Genomic DNA, 17,667 nt, shown 5'->3' with positions numbered 1-17,667 from the left:
TAGCAGACTTCTCATTTGCCAACAATTTGTTTTTGTTACTCATCACATAATTCTTTGTGGACCTGGACACACAGGTGCTGGCCATTTGTGAATAGAAGGATTCATCTTCTTCTTTGAATCTCCACTTTGTGAAGTGTTTCGGCACTTCTTAAACCAAAACATTTATATCCAAAAGAGTCAAGCCCTCTATTTCCAGGAGAAGATGCTGACAGTTTAGGCTCAAGAAGAATCAGAAAAGGCCATGCTATGGCTGGAACCATCCCTGCTCTGCTTTCATAGCAGGTGGTGAGGGGGACTAGAAAGCCAGGAAAGACTCAGCCTCCAGGAGACAATTACAGAAAAACACTTGTTCTGTCCTTTCCCTGGGCCAGTGGTCCTTTCTTCCTCTTAGCAGGGGAACTTTCTGCAGCTAAATTATTCTTTTAGTAAAAGAGCTTCATATGAAAAAAAGAGGAGGAGCATTTCTGGAGAAGTATTTGCTTTGCACAAAGTAAACAGTACAAGGGTTTTGTCCCTAGAGGAAACTCAATGATTAATGACAGATCAGCTGGCCATCTTACCTCCTTCTTTCAAGAATAAGAAGCCAAGTCCTGGCGAGGACTCCTGCAGATGCCAATGACCTACTGCCCAAAGCACAAACAGGAGGAGGCATGGCAAGGACACATCATGCTTAGTACTGGAGGTGGCAGGTGGCTGGGTCAGTGGATGTGTGCAGCTTCAGCTATTCTTGCTCATCTAAGGGAGCTGATGCAGCTGGGTTCAGGATTGGTGAACCGGAAAAGGACTAGCTTATGACAACACAATTCCAGTGGCTGAGTGTAGTGAAGGATACTGGTGTCCTAGCAATGAGAACTGATTGTTAAATTACAAATATAGATGAGGGGTCAATGTGGAGATATTAATTACTGCCTGTTCTCTGTTCTGCATGGTAGGGTCCTGTCACTAAACCTTGCAGGATATCACCATGAGAACAGAAAAGTCCTGGGTGTGAGTTAACACTTGGGAGGATGCATGCAGAGGCCTGAGGTGGTCACACCCCTCATGGGAAAGGCACCATGAGAGAAATAATGAAGAAAGTGTCTTGAGTGAGAGAGTCCCTTGAAGTGACCTGTAGCTCCCTGTCTTCCCAGAAAGACAGCTCTCTGTTCTGAACATTCTGTTTCTTCCATTCAGTTGGCATATTGGTAGGGGGTGCAGTACCCATTTGACAGCCTGACCCTTTCTGATATTTCATGGCCTCCCTACTCTAAGAGTAGCCCTCAGACAAGCAGCACCAGGAGCTCCTGGAGATGTGGACCCTAGTAGATCAGTATCTGCATTTTCACAGGAACCCAGGAGGCATTAGTGTGTGCTCTGAACTTTGAGGGACAGGCAACTGCTGTGTCTCAGACAAACATCACAAATGCCTCTTCCTAGGTCGCACCAAGAGATTCTGATTGAGTTGGGGCTTTGGCATTGGCCTTTTTTTTTTTTTTTTAAAGCTACCTAGGTGATTCCAAAGTGCAGCCAGAGTAGGGAGTGTTCCTGATCCATACTGGTTGTAGAGGAGGGGAAAAGATGTCTTGGAAGGGCAAAATGCCCTTTTGAAGGCACCACAATAAGGATGTTTAGATGCCCCTGACTCTCAGCTCTTTTTCTAAACCTGCATAATAAGTTTCAAACCACATTTCTAACAGGAATTAATTGGGTAGAGGCAAATCTTAATGACAATAATGTCACAGCTTAAAAAAAATTAGGTGTTTAGCCTCTTTTCCACAAAAGATCCAAGAAGGATGAAGGACCAAGAGTGCTTTAAATAGTTGCAAAAGAGAACCCTTCTCCCTGCTGTCTGTTTTGGCTTTGTTTATTTCATTACCCTAATATCTGATGAAGGAGAAAAGGGTGGGCTGGGGGCAGAAAAGACTAAGCAGAGACAGTGGGTTGAATGTGGCAACAAAGGAAGACAGAAGGGCTGAGAAGGGGGTCTTGAGGTCCAGTAGTAAGGAAGCAGTGGGGGACAGAAAGAGCCTGGCGGACTCCACACCCAGAAGGATCAGTTTTGTCCAGGTCATCCAAGTGGCTGCTGCTGCTTCCTCTCATAAACTCCTTTGGCCTCCACCATTAGACTCAAGAACCCATACTCATTTCCAAGGGAAGACAAAGGAAGCCTTGGCATAGGTGAGGGAGAGATGGAGTGACTCATCCATGAAGGTGGAATCCAAGATATTACCTTTTTTTTTTTTATGCCATTTTGACCAAGCTCTTTGGATAATTTGTGGGAGTATGGAGAGAGCATCAGATCCAGCTCAAGAGAGGGATGACCCTGAATAGGTCCCCCTTGAAGTGAGAGACCCTCACCATCTTCACAGCCCTAACAAGTTAAGTCAGGGTTGTGCAACCACAGAGTTCTCAGTGACACAGACTCAACAGGGGTCACAGGTCTCATTGCTTGAGGACAATTTGAGGGCTGAAACCCACAATGAATGATCATACAGTCATTTGACACCAGCCTCAGAAAAGGGAGGCAACAAAGTAGAGGTATCAGACTCAGAGATTGGGAGCCAGGCAAATTTTCATCAGCTCTCCAGTTCTGCATCCCCAAGAAAGTCTATGATCCTCAGTTTCTTCATCTCTAAAATGGAGATAATAAAATAAATCTTTAAAGAGTATTGGGAGGGTTAGCTGAGACCTGATTCCCACAGAGCTAGTCCCTAACTGCCCTTCAGGCTTCTGGCCCCAGGAGAAGCTCAAGAAATTTTCACTGGTTGATGAAGGAATGAGTACATGCTGGCATTATTCAGAGTGGAGACTTCAGAAAAAGTATGTGACCTGCAGCTTTGTTTGTGCTGCAACAAATGTCACATCAGAGCTAAAATGCCAAATTATTTCACTCACAAAAGAAACAAGATTTACCTCCTGAGGAGCAAGAGACTGGAATGTGTCTTATATCCTTGACATGCCCTTTTGGCATTCCTGGATTAACTGCAGGCACATCACTTTAAATACTAGTGACTTGCACAAATGCCTTTATTTTATTTTTTATTTTATTTTTTTGTTCAGATAGAGTGGGAGGGAGAGAGAGGAACAGAGAGAGAAACATCGACGTGAAAGGGACACATCGAGTGGTTGCCACCAGCACGACCCAACCAGGGCCGGGGACAAACTGCAACTGAGGTACGTGCCCTTAGCGGGAACCACACCCGGGTCTCTTTGGATTGCAGGCCGATGCTCTAACCGCTGAGCCAAACTGGCCAGGGCACAAATGCCTTTATTGATATGAAAGGTTTTAACAGTCCCCTAAGATAATTTTAAAGCTTCTGCTCATGAAAGACTTGACATAAAAGGGTAATTACAATTATTAACTTCTAAAGTGGCTCCAGCAGGTTGACCTGTGCAAAAAGAAGCTAGAACTCCACACCTTCTGTGGGGGTTGCGTCAGTGCAAGGGTCAGAGGATAGCCTAGACTGTCTCAGGAGGGAAAGTTCACCCTCAAGCAGATGTAGAATAGAAAACACTACATGTCCTTTTCAGTAAACCCCAGGGGAGGACTGAACACTTACTGGCTTCTGGGGCTCTGCAAAGATATGCTGGGACAATAACTTCTTCTCTGAGTGTTAAGTGTCTAGAAGTCTGAACCCCCAGTTATTAAAGAGGAGGTGCCTGCAAGACAGGGGTAATAGTACCTCATGGTTCATTGATGCTGCCAAATTCATGAGCACAGCTAAGTCCCTAACTCCTAGGTCTAACTGTACTTGAAATTTGAAAGAGCAATTTCCCAACACTCTAGCCCTTTTCCTTTCCACCTCCCACCCCCTATGCAATGCTCCAAAGTCCTTCTAGATGCTGGGAACTAAAAACAGATGAGTGATATTCAGTTGGGAAGTGAGCTAAAGTTAAGGAAACTTGATCTGGGTGGGTTTTGGGGTAAAAGGGAATATCCTGCCATAATAGCTGGCTGAGCTGATGCTTAAGTTGACCTTGAGTGAGACAATGACCTCATTTCCTTGTCTGTAAATTGAGAATAATTTTCCCTCCTTATAGGATGGTGATGGAGACAATGTCAACCAAAGAATGCTAGCTTCATAGTGGCCACTCGCTTCTCCTTACTTGGCCAGGTGCCCTGGTTGGCAGGGAGTAGAAGCATTTGGAAGCACTGGGCTGGCTCCTGCATCTGATCCTGGTCCCCAGGAGATCACCTCAAGGCAACAGGCAGAAAGGTCATTTAGAAGACTAGCTTCCCAGGAGGCTGAGCCCCATCCTGACCCCAGGTTCTGTCCAGGGTGATTTCGGTCCTGACCCTAGGGACTCTAAAAGAAAGGAGTTGCTCTGCAGCCTGCTGCACATTCCTGGGTGTCTTCCTGGGCTAGGTCAGGTGAGGAGACCCAGTTTAGCTCAGAGTTTGACATCCTCCTATCTGGGCAATCAAGGGTTTCCTCTTTATTTCCAGTATTACTCCAGCCCTGCCTTCCCCAGGGCATAATCCCCATGAAATGAACTCATAAACATTTGAGACTTGGTTTTTGTTTCTAAATTTCTCCTGCTCTCATTTCTCTTGTGCAGCCACGTTCTTAACACAGTGTTTGAAGGCCAGAAGACTCTCTCCAACCCAGCTTGTTGAAAACAGAGCATTGAGGTAAAAACCAGTTGTATGCAGGATTGGTGGTGGGGGGGGGGGGGGTAGGGAGAGAGATCTGGGATTCTCACATTTCAGGGTATGGGACATGGTAGGGGGTTCTATGGAAAATAACCTCACAGGGTTATCTGATCATAAATTTCTAACTGGGCAGGTCATGGTGGGTAGTCATTTCCTAGGCATATACCTCTTTACTAAAAGGCTTTGCTATAAGCAAGCTTTGTCAGTTGTTTCTGTGCATCTAGGTTAACACACCTTTGAAATGCTCTCTTTCACAACCCTCCTTCTCAGATAAAACCAAGACAGCCAAATCTGACCCTGTAATCTGATCCCCACCTTACTTTTTCTCACCTCCATATAATATTTCTTAAGATCCTTCCTTAATTTCAAATGCATAAAAGAAACTGCAAAACTGTTCTTCTCCAAAGCATTTGACATCTTGCTCTCCCACATATGTTGTCAGTTTGGCTCCAATAAACTCATAAAAATTCTCATCAGGTTTGGACATTCTTATATTAACAGTCTTACGTCACCTTTTATATGCTCTCTGTACTGAAAAGCTTGAGAGCTTATGCTGCCTGGTTTAATGATTTCAAAAATCTCTATAGTAAGAACTCAGGGCCATGAAACAAACCTTTAGAAATTCCTGAGCTGAGCTCTGGGTGAGGAGTCATGAGGCCAGGAGGAGTCATGAGGCTCTTAATTCTGTGGCCCCCTGACAGTGCCACTGACCCACAGAAAGGTCCCTCCTGAGCCTCAGTTTTCTCAGCAAGAGGTGTTCTACAGGACTTTCTCTACCTTTGGGAAGGCTAAGAGAAGACTAGTCAGCAGGGGCATCACCTACTCCAGAGCCCATCCTACAGCTGGACCTCACCTAATCCAGAGCCCATCCCAGAGCAAACCCTTAATTAATCCAGAGCCTCACCTAATGTAACAGCAGAATCTCACATAATGCAGAGCCTATCCTACAGTAGGATCTCACTTAATCCAAACTCCATATCACAGCACAACCTCACTTAATCCAGAGCCCATTCCACCGTGGGGCCTCAACTAATTCAAGGCTCATCCTACAGCAGGACTTCACCTAAATCAGAGCCCATCTTACACCAAGACCTTACCTAATCTATAGAGTATTATACAGCAGGTTCTTAACTAATTCAGAGCTCATCCCACAGCAGGGCCTCACCTAATCCAGAGTTCATTTTACAGTGGGGCCTCTTGTTATTTTGATGAGGAGGAGCATTAAGAGGGAATGCTCTTCAAAGTGGCTAAATTCAACCCTAAACTCACAAAAGCAAATTAGCCAACCAAGAGACAACAATGAAACTAAAAATGCAGGAAGCATGTTCCATTTGTGTAAAACACAGGAGCAAATGGAGTATATGTCCACAGAAGATGCATCCACTCCCTCTATAATTCTGGCTGCCCACTTTCAACCAGGAAGGGAGACTTTCCTTATGTAAATGTATTATACTAATTAAAAAAAATTCAGTGAGACTCTTTCTGGAAGGTTGTCAGACAGGACCAGATATGTGCAATGTGATCAAGTCATCTGGAGTGGGTAAACAGATGAATCAGAGTCTATCAGGCAAAACTGCCCGGCAGCCAGAGGTAGCAACAGAATCCATGGTGGGGAGGATGTGCCCTGAGGTCTGAGGGCAACAGGAAATCTATTTGTCTTGCTCAATAAGAAGAGACCTGCATCCCCCCCCAGGATCAGCTGACCCTTGATTTGAGAAGGTGATCAGGCCTCTGAAAGGTCACATTGGTGTGGTGTTGCCCAGAAAATACACCTCCACCAGTGACCTTGGAAGGAAATCTTGCCACTCTACCTCATTGCTTAGTTGGCCTGATTCTTGTGCGCATCATCTGAAAAGCCCCACAGTCCCTGGCTTTTCTCTAAGGGAAAGTGTCCAGTGTAGAATACATCCACTTTCTTCTATTAGGAAGCACCCTAGATAAGGAGTGCACATCTCTGGATTTAAATCCATCACACAAGTTGTGTGATTTTGGCAAGTCACTCATCCAGCCTAAACCTCAGTGTTCCATCCATAAAATGCAGGTTGTGACCTCTCTCTAGGTTGATGATGGGGGTTAAGTGAAATAATGCATGTAAAAGCACAGCACATACCCGGCACTCACTAAGCTGAGTAAATCTCAAGCACATGACTCTAAGCACATGGATGGCAGAGGGAACTTTCTTCTCCTCTGTGACCCTGGTCTCGCTTATTCTACTTGGACAAGTGCCCTTGACTGACTCACATTTTGCAACCACAGTCACAATGAGAATTGTCCAAGAGGTCGTGTCCCCTCTTGCACATTTAAAAAGCCACTTGTGATTCTGTGGATGACCTTGTTTCCTTCCATGGCAGAAACATGTAGCTCCTGCCTCCATTGCTGTCCCACACAGCAATAAAATTTACTAATGCTAGTCAATTTCAATAAGGCAGTGGTGACTTCTTTAAAACAGTAAAATTTAAAAGAGTGGCCCTCTCTCTTCTTCCTCAAATTAAGTAAATTGTTGTTCTCTGGTTAAACTACTGATAGATAGTTTCAGGTTTCTCTCTTGCTCTATCTGTCCTCATTTGAAATTGGTGAAATTATTGGCACCTAACTGAAAGTCCATACACAGGACCTGATAGCCCATCTCTAGGGATTAATTATGTGGCTGTGGGCTATGGGAACATTTTGATAAGGTTTCATTCCCTGTCCTGTGTTCCCCTGTTTGGGTACTCAGGAGAATATCAAAGGCCTCTGAGCTAAGGCAATGATTTAAATGATGCTGCTGTCATTTGATGGTGAGACCAGAAAAAGTAGGGTAAGCTTGTGGGCTTATGGCTTCCCAGTTGCCCCTGGCCATGTGACCTACCATCCCAGACTTCGTGTTCCTTTGAGAGTTCTGAAAACAGGCTCAGGAGACAGCAATCTTACCTCACACTTGGGTGAGATAGAGCATTCCTTGGAGATACACAGGGTGAGGATTCTCTACTCTCATTAGATTATTATCTCTCTTAAACTGCATGCCCCTCAAGGACGGGTCCATCATATGTTAACAAACCACATTCACAATTAAGCAGCCCTGCTGAGGACCAGTTTCCTCTCCTATCTCAGGAGAGGGTACCTGCTCTACTTATGGTAGTATTATTGGCTTTTTTTTTTTTTTTTTTTTTTTTTTTGCCTTGTCAAAGTAGGTCAAAGCCCCAGAACCAAGAGGTGTACATATGTGTCATTGGGTAACATTATAACCAGAAAAACAAAATGATGGTTCTGTTAGAATCAGAGGGGAAAGTGCTCTGGGATGGGGGAGAGCTACAGTGAGCACCACTCTATGTTGTAATTACAAATAGCCTGCAATTTCACTTACTGTGTACTTCTGGCTGAAGTTGGCAAATATTCAATAAAAATCAGCTTGAGTCTTGCATGTGACTTATTAACAAAAGTTACTTTGTTGGATTCCTAACACATGTAACCCTTTCTCCTTCTAACATTCACCAATGAAACATGCACAAGCAGGAAGTCATTTTTCCTTTGTCTTTGGGGAAGAAAGCACCTGATTAAAGAAATTATAGAATGCCAGCGGCAATAATGTTTGATATTTATTCAAATGAACTTTGGCCCTTTTCCCCAGACTCTAGCTATAAATGGAAATCCCGGGGAAGCTGCAGGAGCTTCACAGAGCCAGAAGCCCATTTACCTTGAAAGTTGTTGCAGACTCAGGATTGGCCAGAACCAAAGGTGAGATGAGAACCATGCCAGAGAAGTGGCCCGGTCTCTCTGCAGCTGTGAGAATGGCGATGGCACCTCCCTGCAATACAAAATGGGTAGAGTTGCTGTGTGCCAGCTTCCACCAGTTCATGATTTCTAATGAACTCCATGGATGAGGTCCTCCTAAGCCTGGTCAAAGAGAGACCTGAGGAGGTCCACCTTGGAACAGACAGCATCGAATGTTGGATAAACTGGACTGCAATTATTTTACTACACTTTTTTTCTCCCTAGAGAAAACATTTCAGAGAGACAAATAAGGTTCCTGCTTGTGGGCTGCAAGTTAAACAATAACACATTCCTACTTTGCTTCAGACCAAAAGCCAGCAGACATACAATTCATTTATTCTGTCAGGCTTAATAAGAGAATTTTTTTGTTTTGTTTTGTTTTTTGTTTTTAATTTGGTGTTAATAAGGGGTTGCTACAGTTCCCCCTCACCCCAACCGGATCAGTACCAAGAAAAAGACTTAGTGAACATGGCTAGTGCTGAAGGTCTGAGGCCTTGGCTATTTACTGAAGCTGCAGGTAATTTGAACAAAGGGTTGAAACTGCAAGTGCTTATAGGAACCAGATTAAGAGAGATGCAGGAACAGAGCGAGGCTGTGATAAAGGGGGTGGAAGCTCTGCCCCAAAGTTAAAAGTTTCCCCAAATTCAAAAATAGTTAAAATAACCTGCCAACCAGCTCGTCAGGTTGTTGGAGAAAGATGTGCCTTGGCTGCTGCCAGTTTGAGAATTCTCAATTTAAAGATTATACTTGGTTAATTCTTATAGGATTTTATAAATTAAAAGGGTGAAAAGGATTTTGAATGACCATTAAGGAACTGAGTCCATGGGGAGCCTTTGTCCCTAGTTCCCATTTGTACAGCTCTGAAGCAAGTGGGTAGGGTTTTGGCATATTCTGTGCACTTCTCACTGACTGAAGCATCATCCTTGCTCTGTGAAGTGGCTCTGAAGGGAGCAGAAGTGCCCTTGAGAGCCTCACTGTGAAATGGCTCTGAGGTGGAAAAAAGGTTAAATAAAAAAGATCAGTTCCTAAGGTGCCCTATGCCCGAGCTCCTTAGAAAGGATATATAGGCTACTTCCTGGTGCCTTGGGCCCTCGTGGAAAGTAATGGGTCACTCTGAGCTCCCTTTGGGGCTATCTCCAGAACTCTGAACCTGACCTGTTTCTTAAGCACTACATTGCCTGGGAATTTCAAGTGCAGGGTCTGCGAAGTGGGGTCTGCCAGCCAGGTAGGGAAATGGGATGAGGCAGGGAGACAGGGCTGCCCCTTCTGCACCATGGTGTTTTCACAGTGCCCACCCACTACAGGCTTGATCTGGATTGGGTATTCTGTGGTCTACTTACCATGGAGTGGCCCAGAAGGAAGACAGGCAGCCCTGGGTAGTCTTTCTGCACAACATCCACATGCTGTAACACATCCCTGACAAAAATGTGGAAGTCGGACACTACCATCCTCTCCCCTTCACTCTGTCCATGGCCAACTGGAAGGGAATGGGAGACGAGAGAACTGTAGTGACTGGGCGGTTGACTTCTGTCCAAGCACAGCAGTTTCCTCACCAGAATTACCAGGCACTCTTCATTGAGAACCTGAATGGATCATCTCACTAAATCCTTTCCAACCACTCTTAAACATGGGGATTAGTCTCTCCCCACTGTACAGATTAGAAAGTTGAGGCACAGGGTAGTTACGGAACTTGCCAAGATCACACAGTCAAGAAGTAAATCATACTGCAAACCCTGTCCATGTAGCCATTTCCAAGGCAGATAGAAAGTCAGTTTCAAGGAGAAACTTACCAAGCCTGATTTTCTGCAAAGTGGTCAGGAGTAAGACCCATAAGACTCAAAGTTTTCCCAGTTCCTTGAGCCTCACAGTTGTGTTCCAATGTTAGCCTTTCACCAGGTGAAGTGTCACCTCATTTTTCAGAAGATAATATGACAAACATAAAATAAAATAGTCAAGTGTGCTTGCCAGAAATATTCTCAACAAAGCAGCAGTAAGACAAGATCAGGTTCTATCCTATGGGGGAGGCAGCTTGAAAGGCACCAGAGACATAGGGAGAAGAACTGAGTTGTTTGGCATCAGGGTGAGAGCTGGGGAGGAGGAGCAGCTTTCTCCCAGACAGATGTGCTGGTGGAGGCCATGGTTCCTTTGGTGAGCCCTTCCCCTACGGGGCAGGCAGATGAGCGCCATATCTGGGACTCCAGCTACCTGGTTCACACTGTTTGCCTTGCCCTAGTGATTCCCTGAGGCCCTGCCCCACCCAACATTCGGGCCCACCCAAGCTGTTTCCACTGGCTTTACCATAGACATGGTCTGTACAGGCTCATGTTTCAGATTTTACTGAAATCTTTTAAACAAGCAGCATCTGGCGACCCTAGCCTGACACTAGAAGCAGCCAGCTTTGGATTTGCCTGGGCACCTTCAAGCCCAGCACAAGAAGCAGCCACCTGTAGATCACTTTGTAACTTATGCCTGGTGGCCCCGGCTAGCATACAGGCAGTGGCTGACCTAGGCCTGCACCTCCTGGGAGGCCCCAGAGCCAGCATACCCAGTGGACAGCTTCAAACTATGTCAAAGCACCACCACCCAACCACCTCCACAAGTGACACACTCCAGGGTGGACTCAGTGGGTACCAGAGCCCTGCTGAAGTAAGTTTTGCTCTGTGTAGTGGCCCCTGCATAGCTGATCCTCTAAGGTGGTCAGAGGTTAGTGGTGAGTGGGCACAGCCAGTCCTTGAAGCTGATCAGCCTGAGTAAATCCCTTCCATTTGATGTGCCAACCGCAATCAAGACTCAATTATAATAGAAGGGTATACAGTCTATGTGGAAGGTGCACCATGAGGGCCCAGCTGTGGTCATCAGGGAGGTTGTACCACTGGACCCTACAGGACACCTACTACAATAGACTACCCTACCAAGTCTAGGAGACATAGCAACTCTACCTAATACATAGAAATAAACACAGGGAGGCAGCCAAAATGAGGAGACAAAGAAACATGTCCTAAATGAAAGAACAAAACAAAACTCCAGGAAAAGAACTAAATGAAATGGAGATAAAGAATCTAACAGATGCAGAGTTCAAAACACTGATTATAAGGATGCTCAAGGAACTTAGTGAGGACCTCAAAAGCATAAAAAATAACCAGTCAGAAATGAAGGATGCACTAACTGAAATAAAGAATAATTTACAGGGAATCAATAGTAGAGTAGGTGAAGCTGAGAATCAGACCATCAATTTGGAATATAAAAAATAAAAAAACACAGAATCAGAACAGCAAAAAGATAAAGGAATAAAACAAACAAACAAAAAATGAAAGTAGTGTAGGAGGCCTCTGGGACAACTTCAAGCATACCAACATTCACATCCTGAGGGTGCCAGAAGGAGAAGAGAGACAGCAAGAAATTAAAACCCTGTTTGAAAAAATAATGACAAGAAAACTCCCCTAACTTGGTGAAGGAAACACATATACAAATCTAGGAATCAGAGAGAGTCCCAAACAATATGAATCCAAGGAGGCCCACACCAAGACACACCATCATCAAAATGTAAAAGGTTAAAGACAAAGAGAATTTTTAAATCATCAAGAGAAAAACAGTTAGTTACCTGCAAGGGAGCTCCCATAAGACTGTCAGTTGATTTCTCAAAAGAGATTTGTAGGCCAGAAGGGAGTGGCAAGAAATATTTAAAATAGTGCAAAGCAAGGACACACAGCCAAGATTACTCTATCCTGCAAAGCCATCATTTAGAATCAATGGACATTCAGAAATCATACTCAGCAGAATTTTCACTGACACATCACCTAAGGCAATAGAAACAAAGAAGAAAATGAACACATGGGACTACATCAACTCAAAAGCTTCTGCACAGCAAAAGATACAATCATGAAAATGAGAAGGCTACCCACTGTATGGGAGAGCATAATTGCCAATGATATATCAGATAAGGGGTTAATTTCCAATATATATAGAGTACTCATCCCACTCAACAATAAAAAGACAAACAACCCAATTAAAAAATGGGCAGAGGAACTAAATAGACACCTCTCCAAACAGGACATATGAAAAAATGTTCAACATCACTAATCATCAGAGAGATGCAAATTAAAACAACAATGAGGTATCACCTCACACCTGTCAGAATGGCTGCCATCAACAAATCATCAAACAACAAGTGTTGGCGAGGGTGTGGAGAAAAGGGGACTCTAATACACTGCTGGTGGGAATGCAGACTGGTGCAGCCGCTATGGAAAACAATATGGTGCTACCACAAAAAATTAAAAATTGAACTTCCATTTGACCCAGTGATCCCACTGCTGGGAATATACCCTAAGAAGCCTGAAACACCAATCAGGAAGAATATATGTACCCCCATGTTCATAGCAGCACTATTTACAATAGCTAAGATCTGGAAACAGCCCAAGTGTCCACCAGTAGACGAATGGATAAAAAAGGTGTGGTACATATACACAATGGAGTACTATGCAGCGGTAAGAAAGAAAGATCTCTTATCCTTTGAGACGACATGGAGGGACCTGGAAAGTATTATCCTAAGTGAAAGAAGCCAAGCAGAAAAAGACAAATACCACATGATCTCACTTATATACGGAATATAATGAACATAACAGTCTGAGGAATACAGTAGACCCAGACACATGGAAGCAGGGCAGAGACCGACATCCCTCAGAAGAGGGGATGGGGTGGTGGGGTGGTGGGAAGAGATAAACCACAGAACTTATATGCATGTATGCATGACCAATAGACATGGACAACTAAGCCGGGGACGGGGCGGAGGTGCGGTGGGGTGGGGGGTGCCAATGGGGTAAAAAGGTAAAATATCTGTAACAAAAAAATAAATAAAAATTCATATAAAAAAAAATCATCAAACAAGTGTTGGCGAGGGTGTGGAGAAAAGGGGACTCTAGTACACTGCTGGTGGGAATGCAGACTGGTGCAGCCACTATGGAAAACAATATGGTGTTACATCAAACCATTAAAAATTGAACTTCCATTTGACCTAGTGATCCCCCTTCTAGGAATATACCCGAAGAAGCCTTAAACACTAATCAGAAAGAATATATGTACCCCCATGTTTGTAGCAGCACTATTTACAATAGCTAAGATCTGGAAACAGCCCAAATGTCCATCAGTAGATGAATGGTAAAAAAGCAGTGATACATATACACAATGAAGTACTATGCAGCTGTAAGAAAGAAAAATCTCTTATCCTTTGAGACAACATGGAGGGACCTGGAAAGTATCATTCTAAGAGAAACAAGCCAAACAGAGAAAGACAAGTATCATATGATCTCACTTATTTGTGGAATATAATGAACATAACAGTCTGAGGAATGGGGTAGCCACAGAGATGTAGAAGTGGGGTACAGACTGACTATCCCCACAAGAGGGGGTGGGGGGAGAGATAAACCACAGAACTTACATGCATGTATACATGATCAATGGACATGGACAACAAAGCTGGGGAGAGGGTGGGGAGGGAGGGGAAGGGGAAATCAGTGGGGGGAAAAAGAGAAACATCTGTAACAAAAATAAGTTAATTAATTTAAATAATAATAAAAAAAGAATCAATGGACATATAAAGAGTGCTTTCCAGGTTGACAAAAAAGCTAAAGGAGTTCATCACCACCAAACCAGTATTATATGAAATGTTGAAGGATCTTCTTGAAGGAGAAGAAGAACAAAAATAGGAACAATAAAATGGCAATAAATACGTATCTATCAACAATCAAATCTACAAACAAAATGAACAAGCAGAACAAAAATAGACTCATAGATACAGAGAACTTTTTGTTGGTAGCCATATGGAAGGGCATTTGGGGGAATGGGTGAAAAGGTAAAGAGATTAAGAAGTACAAATTGGCTGTTAGACTGAAGATCCTCAAAGGGAAGTGGGGAGGGGAGTGGGAAGAGATAAACCAAAGAACTTATATGCATATATGCATAGCAAATAGACATAGACAATAGTGTGGGGAAGGCAGGAGGGGGTTGGAGTGGGGAGGAGTGGGTCAATGGGGGAAAAGAGGGGGGACATCTGTAATACTTTCAACAATAAAGATAAATATATAAAATACATACATACATACATATATACATATATACATACATACATACATAAATAGACTAGATCAGTAAAATATTCTATATTCTGGATGTGATTAGTTTCCCTCATGGTATTCCTGTGTTCCTCTTTTTTATGAAGCATTTTCTTGCTTTCTGGCATGAGCATCTCTGACTTCCCTAAACTTTCCCTGCCCAAGATCTAGAATTAAGCTGTTCTCCAAGGAACACCAGTTCTTTTTACTGTGAAATGGTGTTTAAGTATGAACATTTAAATGCTGGGGTGCTCAATGCAATCCATGTGCATAGTATCTGTGCCCTCTCATTGGGCAGAGCTAGGAAACTTAATTTTTTTTCAAAATCACAAATTCCTATGGGTATTTCTAATTAAAAATCAGCATTCCAGGGTTTTGCTTAACTTTTCTGTTTTATATTTTATCTCTTTTCTCTACTGCAAATGTTGATTGCTAATAGCATTAACATATTTATTCATCTGTGGTATTAACAACATACAGCATAGTTTCAAAGTCACAACACCAATAGTACCACCAACAATAAGCCAATTGAGGCATACCTAACATTTCTTTATATTTCCTTTTGTCCTTAGAATATAGCTCAATAATGATATGGCCAGAGGATTGTATTTATATTTCAAATTATAACACATATGCCATAATTATTTTCTCTGTGTGTTCACATTACTAATTTAATATAAAATTAGGTTCATTAATTTCATTTATTTATTTCAAATTTCATTAATTAAATTTGTTTCCAGTTGCAGGCTGTGTTTTTTAAATTTTTAATTCAATTTTCTTTTCTGAATATGAAATCTTTACCTGATACAACAGTCAGAAACATATAAAAAGATTCATCCAGTGAAGTCTTGCTTCTATTCCTATCTCTGCCATCTCTTCCCTCTTGTTTCCTATAATCATTTTATTTTATTTTATAATCCTCACCTGAGCATATAATTTTACATTTATCTTCAGACAGAGTGAGGAGGGGAGAGAGGGAGAGAGACATCGACATGAGAGAGACACATCGATTGATTGGCTGCTTCCTTCATGACTTCAACCGGGGCGGGGATGAACTGCAACCGAGATACACGCTCTTGATGCGAAGGAATCAAACCCTTGACTCTCTGGTCCACAGGCCAACGCTTTAACCACTAAGCCAAACCTGCCAGCACCTCTATAATAATTTTAATTGTTTTCTGCGAAGATAAGAAAATTATCTATCTATCTATCTATCTATCTATCTATCTATCTATCTAATCTTTATCCTTATTTTTCCTCCTTTCTTGTATAAATGGTAGCATGTCACAGATCTATCCTCCCCTAAATCAGGTTTTTTGTTTTCACTTTATCATACTCTGGAGATTACTTCATACAACAAACAAGCCCCAGAGCTCTTCTTCAATCTGTTATACTATTGCATAGTACTCCTTTGTGTGGGTGAACTCTATAGAGTTTATTCAAGCAGTCTCCAACAAATATTTCATTATATCTAAGGCTTAATCTAAGGTCTTGTTTATTAAGTATGTGACTATAATGAATATCCTTGCAATATTTTTTTTTTTTTTTTTAATCCTCACCCGAGGATATTTTTCCATTTTTTGTACAGATAGAGTGGGAGGGAGAGAGAGGAAGGGAGAGAGAGAGAGAAACATCGACGTGAAGGGACACATCGAGTGGCTGCCACCCGCACGACCAACCAGGGCCGGGGACAAACTGCAACCGAAGTATGTGCCCTTAGCGGGAACCGAACCCGGGTCTCTCCATTCCGCATCCGACGCTCTAACCGCTGAGCCAAACTGGCCAGGGCTATCCTTGCAATATTTTATTTCACTTTTTTGTGAAGGTGTAGCTTCAAGGAATATGTTTAGATGCAGGGCTCCTTGGTTGAAAGATACATGCATATATTATTTTGGTAGATAATGCTAAATTCCCCTTCAGGTGGGATGTGCTGTCTCACTCTATCCTCAAGGTATGAGAGAGATGGCCTGTTTCTCTCAGCCTTACAAACAAAGCATCTTGTTTGCTGTTTGGATTTTTGTTCCTGTAATAGGAGAGAAAGAGTAGGTTGAGCATCTTCTCATTTTTTAAGAGCCTCTTGTATTTCTTTTTGGTAAACTGAGAATCCATATCTTTGCTTGTTGTATCATAGTTTTGCATTGTTCTTGATATTTAAAAGCTCCTTGTATAGTATTTGGTCATTTGCCTTTTGACTTTATATGTGATGTTTAGATATGCAGAAGATTGTTATTTTTGAAAATCAGATTATCAATCTTTTCTTTTTATGGCTTCTGAATTTCGATTCTTGTTAATAAAGGTCTTGTCCACTCCAAGTTATAAAGGAATTCAGCTATATTTTCTGTGAGTTTTTTATGGTTTAATTTTTTTTTTTTTTGTGGTAACATACACATAACACACAATTTACATTAACCATTTTTTAGTGTCCAGTTCAGAGGTATTAAGTATACTCATATTCCTGTGCAATCATCACCACCAACTATCACCAGACACGGTTTCATTTTTCACTCATTAATCTTTGATCCATTTGGAGTTTATCTTGGTAAATGGTGTAAGTCAGAAATCTCTTTCCCTATTGTTCTTTTTTTTTTTTAAATTGAGGTGAAGTTCATATACCATAAAATTAACCATTATAAAGCATACTGAGTGGCATTTAGTATATCCACAATGTTGTTCAACCACCACCTGTATCAAGTTCCAAAATGCAGAAGGGTCTAAATTGTCTTAACATAATTTGCTAAAAAGTCCTTCACTATTTCACTGAATTGTGATGTCATCCTTATTATATATAAAAGTTCCCTTTTTGAAAACTCTAGTCTATTTGTGAATTTCTGCTCAGTTCTGCTGGTCTGCCTATTCATGGATCAACCCTTATTATTAGGCATTATAGTGTCTGCCTATCCTGTCTACATACTATGTCAGGAGACTCCTGGTCACTCTATAAGCTTTCCTTTTTCATGTCTACCACTCCCATGCTTTGACTCTCATCCTAAAGTAGATGTTTCCCAGTTTTACTGTCTCTGGCTCTGGGTTCTTTCCATAGCTAAAAATCCACCTTGCCAATGCAGTCAGAAAGATTCCCTTGGCTGTCCCATGGTTCCTCAAACTGTTCCTAAATGGCTCTCCTCTTCGGTTCCATATCATGGTTAATGATTCCCATCATTCTTCTGAATCATTCAG

At 42.4% G+C, this 17,667-nt stretch overlaps 1 protein-coding gene across 4 annotated transcripts in view; it reads right to left on the bottom strand.

Annotated features, from left to right (window-relative positions):
- Window positions 1-17,667, bottom strand: part of MGLL (monoglyceride lipase) — a 147,076-nt gene that overhangs the window by 26,927 nt on the left and 102,482 nt on the right. For all 4 annotated transcript variants that reach the window (XM_036245356.1, XM_036245353.1, XM_036245355.1 and 1 more), the window contains 2 exons: window positions 9,724-9,860; window positions 8,307-8,417 (listed from right to left, as the gene is read on the bottom strand). In XM_036245356.1, the coding sequence (XP_036101249.1) occupies window positions 8,307-8,417; window positions 9,724-9,860 (248 nt within the window). The remainder of the gene's footprint in view (window positions 1-8,306; window positions 8,418-9,723; window positions 9,861-17,667) is intronic.

The sequence above is a fragment of the Molossus molossus genome, unplaced genomic scaffold (genome assembly GCF_014108415.1).
Source record: "Molossus molossus isolate mMolMol1 unplaced genomic scaffold, mMolMol1.p scaffold_m16_p_6, whole genome shotgun sequence".
In the NCBI taxonomy this organism is placed as follows: Eukaryota; Metazoa; Chordata; class Mammalia; order Chiroptera; family Molossidae; genus Molossus; species Molossus molossus.
Note: the sequence above shows the minus strand (reverse complement) of the source record. Positions and strands in the feature narration are given on the sequence as shown.